Consider the following 9,762-nt stretch of genomic DNA (forward strand, 5'->3'; position numbering starts at 1 on the left):
CATATATGGTATAGTTAGGAAAAAATCCCTTCAATTAATTAATTTTATGAAAGAGAAAGAAAATAAGAAGAGAAGAAAAAAGATTATTTTTCAATGTTACAACCGAAGGGGGCCCCACTTGATCTGTAAGTGGCATTTTTAAAGTGCTGCAGTGACACGTGGCATGGAAAGTTGAGGTGGACCCCATAATTCTAGAAAACTTATCAAATGTGTACACTAACAAATACAATACCTTGAAAGCATATAAACTATGAAATTCCAGAAATATCCCCATGCCAGACATGTTGACCATGAGATGCCTGGTTATCCCCACTTATAGTATAGGAATAGAAATAGAAATAATAAGCGGATAAGGTCTAATAATATCATTAAACTATTGGATATAGCTCAATTTTGTCCTCCGTTAGTAAATTGGGCCAGTAATATCACCCACTTTAGCAAATTGGGCCAATATGCCTTCAACCTAACAGCTAAACACATAAGCCTTCTCATCAGCATTATTTAGCTGACATGGCATCCACATAAGCTAACATGGCATCCACATAAGCGGATCCTCATAAACCTGCTTGGATATCCAAATAAGCGGACCTAAAAACGCAAAGAGTTAGTAACCACAACCATTAAACCTAGTTCTTCCATTAACAGAGACGATTTGAGACTTAAGAGGATGATACGATCGAGCAAGGCTTAACAACACAAATTGAAGATCATCTGAAGATATTTAGGTAATTTCTCCTTCCATTTATTGGGTCTCTATCTCGAACAAAGGGATTAATCATTTCTTTTTGTAATTTTCTAGGGTTTTGTCATGTTTTGGTATTTCTGATCCTGTAGCATAGTGTATAGTGTTTGCATGTGGGTCTGGTACTCTTTTTGTTTGTTATCTTTGTTGTTTTCTTATGTGGTGTCAATTTGTGCCCTAAGTCTACATCGTCTTTGGCTGCAAGTGTCCTTTTAACATATTTTATCATAGTGTGGAAGGGTTGGGTGTGCATTTCTTCTTAAAGACAGTATTTTTTGCTTTCGACTGTGGTTTGAAATCGACAAAACATGTGCTATATCTCTTAAAGTGTGTGCTTTATCCTTTCCACTATATTATATGCAGTAATATATTGTATGTTCAATATTTTATTGTCAAAGTTGTTAAATTATTCACGTGGTCCCTCTATGTTTTCTTCTGTGTCTATATTATAGATATTTCAATATGGGGGACCACGAAGAGCCAGTTTCAGGTTAATATCAGTGTGAATTAGGTACTGATTGTGAATCTGATAGTGATAAAAGTTCAGATTATGGTTCAGATGTTAGTGAATATGATTTTCAAGAATTAGAGTTACTTGGGTTGCAAAAGGGTAAAGAAGTTAATGATAAGCTTACTCACTACAAAGAGCTTGATAAGTCTATGACATTTAAGGACTTGGATGAGGCCAAAAAAATCATGAACTTCTTTGCTATTGCAAATTCCAAACCTTTGACACTTAGAAAAGATGATAAAACAAGAGTAAGGTATAGATGTTTAGTAGGCTGCCCTTTTGTATGCCTCATCTCTGAAGATAAGAAGGGTCCTGGCTTTAAGATAAAAATATTGAAGACAAAGCACAACTATGAAGATGCATTTGAGAATCCTAGAGCCAAAACAAAAACTTTAGCTGAATATTTCAGGAGTAAGGTGCAGAATAACCCCAAGTACAAGATAAAGGATATGAAACTAGATTTGAAAAATCAATTTTCATTGAATGTACATAACTCCATATTGAAAAAGGCTAAGAGGATGGCACTTCAGCAATTGCAAGGAAGCTTTTTAGATGACTATAACAGATTAGAAGCATATGCAAATGTGATTAGGGAGAGCAATCCTAGTAGTGATGTGGTTATCAATTTATCAAAAGATGCCATGGCTGAAGGTAAAAGAAGATTTCTTAGAATGTACATATGCTTCAATGCAATGAAGTTGGGGTTCAAACAAGGGTTGAGACCATTCATTAGACTAGATGGGACTTTCTTAAAGGGTCATTGCAAGGGGCAACTATTGGTGGTTGTTGCACAAGATTGCATGAATCATTTCTATCCCTTGGCCTGGGCTGTAGTTGACAAGGAAAACACCTTGACATGGACATGGTTTCTGGAGCTACTGAAACACTCACTGAATCTGAAAGATGGAACCAATATTACCTTTATGTCTGATATATAAAAGGTACAACTTATGATTTTGTTTAACTGACTATTCTAGTTATTTTTAAATTATTATATAGTTAATTCTGTTTAAATTTACATGCTCAGGGCCTGCTGGAAACAGTAAGAACTGTCCTCCCTCTCTCAAATCATAGGTTTTGTGTGAGGCATATTGAAGCCACTAGAGTAAGAGGATCAAAATTCAAGGAGAGATGAAGAAATACCTATGGTGGTCTGCTTAGAGCCTTATGAGGAGGACTTTAAAGATCAACTAAAGAATCTTGGTGAATTGTCTGTTGATGCTTCCAAGGAGTTCCTTAGGTATCCACCACAGAATTGGTGTAGGTCATACCTTGATACATTGTGCAAAAATCAGATGGTGGACAATAATTACAGAGTCCGTCAACTCTTGGATCTTAGAAGCAAGAGGCAAGCCTATCCTAAATATGCTTGAGGATATTAGAATCAAGGTCATGAACAGGTTGAGAGAGAAGGAAGAAGAAGCTAGAACATGGGGAGGTGAGTTTAGTCCTAACTGCATGAAGTTGTATGTTGTTTATTTGAAGGTAGCCAACTTATGTACTGTTCATTTCAATGGTGATACTGGCTATGAGGTTTCTGAGGGTGATGATAGACATAGAGTGAACCTAGTGGAGAAGAAATGCACTTGCAGATCCTGGCAGTTGACTAACATCCCATGCCCTCATGCCATCAGGGCACTAAAATACAAGAGAGAGGATCCAATGGCTGACATTAGTTGGTAGCACAGCAAGGAAGCTTACCTGATGACATATAGGGCCAAGTTGATGCCTGTTAGAGGTGAAAAGTTCTGGAAAGTATTACCAGAACATGCTATGGAACCTCCTCCACTTGCCAAAACTGTTGGAAGGCCAAAAGTCAAAAGAAATAGGGAGAAGGATGAGGCTAACAAGAGACAAGGAGATAGGGCTGCATCAAGAAGGGGAACTAGAATGACATGCAGCATTTGTGGTGAACTGGTCCACAATTCAAGGACATGCAAGGTACTTGCTTCTTAACTTATCTTTCTTCCTATATAATTGCAGTTATTTAATAGAAAGTTTTTCTTTTTAATAGGTTGGTGCAAAAGAAAATGTTGAGGATGTTAGTTGTTCAGCCCCTAAACCAACATAAGAAGGTGAACATGAAAGTGAATTTGTGTTCATGCCTATACCTAGAGTACCAAGACACCAAACAAAACCCTTTGATGATGGTAGTGAGCATGAAAGTTGTCACGGCCCAAAATCCACTAAGGGTCGTGATGGCGCCGGACACTGCTGTCAGACAAGCCAACCAAATCACTTAATCAAATTCTCGTTTTAATACTTTTGAAATCTAGGATTTTCCTTCAAATTTAGCAATTTAAAAGATGATTGTCTCAAATCAAATTTAAATGATAAGCAGTTAATACAAAATACTTCAAACCATCCCAGAACCTGGTGTCACAAGTGCATGAGCAATTTCTAAGAAAAATCAAATAAAGTACAACAACTGTCCGAAACACAATATTGGACAGAAAATAAGTACAGATAATTGAAAGAGACTCTGCTGACTGCGGGTCGCCTCGAGAAGTGCAGCTCACCTAAGTCTCTGTATCCACCATGCTGCTACACCCAGTAGGCCACTAGAGTTACATATACCTGTGCAACAAAAATGCACAGAAGTGTAGTATGAGTACGAAAACAACGTGTACTCGATGAGTATCCCGTCTAATCTCGAAGAAGTAGAGACGAGATGGTCAACTTCGACACTTACTAGTGGTCCAATAATAATATGGTGAAGATGTGAGGAAAACATGGATTTATCTAGCAATTATAACTCATAGAGCAAGAAAACAGGTAACACCTTCTCAAATAATAAGGAAATTCCAAGATTTACTTTTCGTTATCTTTATTAGTTTATAGCGGCCATAAAAAGGCAATATCAACTTCAATAAGTTTCAGGATAAGCAATGCAAGCATGCAAATATGCCGAGGCAACGGCCCGATCCAACAGAAATAAACTGTGCACTTGCCGAGGGTCGACGGCGCTCCTATAGATGCATCTATTTAATCTGCCGAGGCGTTCGGCCCGTCCCATAAATAAACACACATACACTCAATCAAGAAGTCCACACGGAGTAATTATCCAATGAAAACAAATCCTCTTTTAACCATTTAAGAAAAATGAAGTTTTATCTATTTAGAAATTCGTTTACTAATTCGATGTGATTTAAGCAATTCAAGCTATCAATAGGTTCGTAAATAATCCAAGTATAGCATGCTTTTGGGTCCTAACTACCCGGACAATAGCACAATAGTAGCTATGCACGGACTCTCGTCACCTCGTGTGTACGTAGCCCCCACAAATAGGAGCACATAATCAATTATTTCACCTATGGGGACAATTCCCTCTTATAAGGTTAGAAAGGAGACTCACCTCGCTCCGAAGATCCGTAACCAGCATTCCACGCCCTTCTGAAGACTCGAATCGACACACAACGCTCCAAAATTAGCCAATGATTATACAAATCCATTAATATATGCTAAGGTACTCATTATAATTCAATTTATAACAATTCCTAACCCCGATCGAAAAGTTGACAAAAATGCCCTCGGGCCCACGTGCCCGGAATCCGAAGTTTTTCGAAGATAAAGTTTACCCATAGCCTCACGAACTCAAATATATGATTTTCTCTAAATTCCATATGCAAAATCGTGGTCAAAATCCAAGAATACTAGTTTTCTAGGTTTTTTTCCTCAAACCCCAAGTTTTCTACAATTTCCATGTTTAAATCCATATATAAACCTTGCATTTAACTCAAAACTGGCATAAATTACTTACGTCATGATGAATGACGGAACCCCCTCTTCAAAAGCTCCAAAAATCGCCCAAGCCAAGAGAAAAATGGGTGAAATGAACTCAACCCCGATTTTTAAACATTCTGCCCAACCCAGGTCTGCCCTTCTTCGCGTTCGCGACATTCCGCTCGCGTTCGCGAAGGCCAGTCACCCAGCCCTTCGCGTACAAGGTCTCGCGTTCGCGTAGGCCAAAGACCCCAGACCCAGTTTGTTTTTTCCTTCTACGCGTTCGCGATCTCCTCATCGCGTTCGCGTAGCAGCTCAGCCCACCCCTTCACGTTCGCGACTCCCCCTTCGCAATTGCGAAGGCCAAAACCAGCAGCCTCCCACTTTCCTCTTCGCGTTCGCGAGACTCCCTCCGCATTCGCGAAGAAGGAAACCAGATACCAGCAACCAGCAGCAGCTTTTTACCCAAATTCAATCCGTTAACCACCCGGAATCCACCCGAGGCCCCTGGGACCCCAACCAATCATACCAACTAGTCCCAAAACACATTACGGACTTGCTCGAGGCCTCAAATCACATCAAACAACGCTAGAATCATGAATCGACCTCCAATCCAAGCTTTATGAACTTTAGAACTTCAAACTTCTGCTTTCGACGTTTAAACCTATCAAATCACGTCCGATTGACTTCAAATTTTGCACACAAGTCATATTCGACATTACGGACCTATTGCAACTTCCGAAATCGGATTCCGACCTCGATATCAAAAAGTCCACTTCCGGTCAAACTTCTCAAAAACCTTCAAATTTATATCTTTAGCCAAATGACTCCAAAATGACCTACGGACCACCGAATTCACTTCCGATCGTGCTCCCAACTTCAGAATCACCATACGGAGCTATTCACAGACTCGGAATCCCGAACCGGGCATACGCCCAAGTCCGAAATCATCATACAAACCTGCTGGAACTTTTAGATCCCGATTCCGAGGTCGTTTACTCGAAAATCCAATCCTAGTTAATTCTTTCAACTTTAAGCTTCCGAAATGAGCATTCTCTTCCCAAATCAACTCCAAACTTCCCGAAATTCAATTCCGACCACGCGTACAAGTCATAACACCTGAAATGAAGCTTCTCATGGCCTCTGACTGCTGGACGACACGCTAGAGCTCAAAACGACCGGTTGGGTCGTTACATTCTCTCCCACTTAAACATACGTTCGTCCTCGAACGTGCTGAGAACTACACTGAAGTAGTCTGAAATCACTGTTTAACTTCTCATGCACCTCCCCGTGCTACCACAACTTAGTTGAGCACATTAGCTCGATAATTCTGAAGATATTCCCTTTTATTCAAGCAAATAAGCCTTAGAGCCCAATTCCAACATCCAAAATTCTATGCCCGACCTGCTTCCAACATACGATCACCACGTCAATCACTACACGCTGTACCCAAACATGACTGCATAACTTTGCTGAATTCACACCTTGCATCACTTTACTCACCGGACCACAATAACATTTTCTGATCAACTTAGTCGAAATTCCTCGAACCTAATGCTCCCATTGCACCCCATGACATACACATGTCTTACTCTAACTCTTACAATACCGCCACGACCGAAGAGATGTGCAGAAATTCATAATCAACTGCCGAGTCAACCAATCATTGAGTCTATACTTCTGACAAGAAACATTACCACATTCTGAACCAAATAATGATCTTTTCTCCTTAATATATTTCACGTAATCAGATTGCACTGATCCTAAATCCAACAATCTCGTCTCACCCAGTACGAACTGCTCAGGCAATAAGCCATCCCGACATGACCAAAAGTCTCATATGATGCCATAATGTGCCAATAGGCTACCAATTAGAATGCGATACAAAAAGGAAAATGAACTCTGAAAAGGAATTTCAATTACCCCGCCCGCGAATCATACATGCGACGTGGGCGCACAACTAATATGAGCTTTCCTCGAAAAATAGGAAACAGATCACATAAAAACAAATATGAGGAACTGTACCGAACATCACACTGTTGCGGCGCGCAACCCGATCCAAACAACATACCCATGGCGGCGTGCCACCCGATCCACACATCGAACTCACATAAGGAGATATACGTCGAGCTAAATTGCTCGCTAAAACGAAATACCAAATATCGGTCAGAAACACGCTAGGTGCATAATACCATCCCTGAGGGAACAGATAGCGCTATAGGCTACGAAATTCAAGCACAACTGAGGTGCGATACCCGATCCGAATCTCAAGAGCCATCCTGCTCATATAACATCATCGCTACGCGGAATCTCAACACATAAGAAATTTACCAAGCCGTCTCACAACTCATACGGCGCAATATATATATCATTGCACGAAATAGCTGACGACAAATAACACCCCGACTGCTCTTCCATAAGGAACGCTTGCTGAAATAAACACAACTAGCCTGACATAGGGCCCATATTCACGCTTCAATCCATCCACCGACCTCAAGTCGATCCTGATCGTATCAAACTAGGCCATAACCTTTCAAAGGTCCATACTAACTTCCCCCTTCTTATAACATACAAGAACAACCGTCATAATCGGAGTACTCATCCACAGTCCACAACTCAGAATCCGAGTGCCCTCCAGGCATCAATTTTCAATTTAACAAAATCACTACAACCTTCATACTCGGTTTAAATCTTTAATCAATCAAGTGACTACATGCCACATTTATACAATCTTCCTATGGGACACACTCCCACAACCTACCATAACAAATAACTGGGTCTTACCTCCAAACCACCGGCTGCACTAACGCTGAAAAGCGATTAAGAATCATTAACCAGGATGCTAAGCTTTTTTCACAAAACACCGATCTCAGGTGACGCTGAAGACAATACCGACTTACCTTAAACATCGAAACTCCTTTCCTGCTCATCTGAGCTCGTGACATCCTTGTCCACACCGAACTGTTACCTTGATCTCCACTTCAAATTCCATACCACTCACTGCAACTAACTTGCCAACATACGATAGAACATGCTTTCCATCATAGATTCGGAACCACTATTAGGTTAACACTTCATCATATAAAACTTTCCACTTAACTCACTTCAGGAGAACCATGGCAGAACACTGGTGAATTCTCATGACCGTAGAATATGCAAATCTCTAAGTAGTGGTCTAACCCTACCATAACCCTTCCAAGATCCGCCTATACGCAACAGGCCATAACAGTGGAATACCTCTGAATAAAATCAATTACGGCGGCCGATAGGCCTCACACGTACCATCACAAATCACTTGCATAACTTGATCACGTTGAAGGAACTGATCACTAACACCAATATGCCAAATTCAACTATGGCTAATCAATCTACCTTCTTCCAATTTATCCTTGATTGCCTTAGAGATAATACTAACTCCATCCAACACATAACATACTCCATCTGCACTCATCTCGAGTGACCTTGAATCACGAGACCATGCTGTCCCGAATCCCACGAACCACTTCATACCTTCCTTGCGCGCATATTCGCACCCTCAACTGATATGCCCATTCTGCTAATCCTATTACGAATCCGAAATCTCTTCTCATTTTCCTCTCAAGTTCTACACTGCAAGTCGAAACATCACAGAACACTTTGTGCCTCTTCTCATAGGCTGCTATCAAGCTCGATTCTAAACCGTATCTATAGGCTCGAAATCATTAGGCATCACACTTTATCTTTTGAATTCACTAGGACCGTTGTTGAGAGCCGCCCGCTCTGACTTGGCCCCGAATATAATCAATTCCATAAATCTTCTAGCACATGAATAACCCATTGGTGATGCACCTGGCAGAATCCCTTCCCTTGGAACCTGCATCTTTACAAACACAATCTTGAATCCTTCCCCAAGTCTGAACATGGGCCAATAAGGCCAACGATAGCCCACCTTTAATAATTCCTCTGCTCAAATTACCACTTATGGTCTTTTCCTGTAGCTGAAATAGCCCATCAATATGCTAATAACCAGAAACCTCGCAAGTAATTAACCATGCAACCCCATCATAGGCGGTGGGACTCTCCCACTTAGCTCGAAGCCACTATTACACAACTCTGGAATTTACCATGATTCTTAATCTCCTATTGACATAACCTTACGCAATCAACTGCCAACATGCTCGGTATCTTACTGTAGAAACCCCCTTTTTATACTCAGAATCATCAACAACATTCGCACGACCGATCCCTTCGCTGTATAACCAATAGAAGTCTTCGCAGAAGCTCGTCAACCACGCGATCGCAATCCTGCTCACAGGGATGAACTACCTGTAGAAATCACTCCCGATATCTTCCAGCGCTGCTACACGGGGTAAAATCACTACGACATCAATAACTCGTCCAGAGTCCGAGCTGACACTCCAGCTGCACAAGTCCATTCACCCCTCGTGGACACCCATTAAACGTGCGGCAGCATCTTCCAAATTCAAAGTTATGTTGTATCCTTCTTTATTCAAGCAGCTCCTTCCCGTTATATCAAATCTCCTGCCGCATAATAGTCCATACTTCAAATTAATCCGTAGGCCCAAACCACCAATCACCAAAATTCCCGAATCACTCCAAACTCTTATCACGGTGCATAGTCATCCTACCACAATGCCCATATGCAACTCCGCCACTCTCCCACTTTGGCGGAACGCATCCCTTTAATCGACTATTCGACCCTTGGCCCCTTATACTCGGCCTTCTAGAAATCCTTTGCCACCGCCTGACACTTCGCACATGTCTATTCATCCTTTGCTGCTCAGTT

At 41.1% G+C, this 9,762-nt stretch overlaps 1 protein-coding gene across 1 annotated transcript; it reads left to right on the forward strand.

Moving 5' to 3' along the window:
* The first annotated feature begins 1,204 nt into the window (after positions 1 to 1,204).
* Positions 1,205 to 2,191, forward strand: LOC109241611. The gene is made up of 2 exons (XM_019408374.1): positions 1,205 to 1,232; positions 1,290 to 2,191. The coding sequence occupies exons 1-2, from the start codon at positions 1,205 to 1,207 to the stop codon at positions 2,189 to 2,191; spliced, it is 930 nt and encodes a 309-aa protein (XP_019263919.1).
* The last annotated feature ends 7,571 nt before the right edge of the window (positions 2,192 to 9,762 follow it).

This window comes from Nicotiana attenuata, unplaced genomic scaffold (genome assembly GCF_001879085.1).
Source record: "Nicotiana attenuata strain UT unplaced genomic scaffold, NIATTr2, whole genome shotgun sequence".
Classification (NCBI taxonomy): domain Eukaryota; kingdom Viridiplantae; phylum Streptophyta; class Magnoliopsida; order Solanales; family Solanaceae; genus Nicotiana; species Nicotiana attenuata.

What these genes read in the sequence shown, in the direction of transcription:
- LOC109241611 (XM_019408374.1), top strand. Translation starts at nt 1,205, where the DNA reads ATGGGGGACCACGAAGAGCCAGTTTCAG. An exon ending in CCACGAAGAGCCAGTTTCAG is followed by an intron (nt 1,233 to 1,289) that starts GTTAATATCAGT and finishes ATAAAAGTTCAG; the next exon opens with ATTATGGTTCAGATGTTAGT.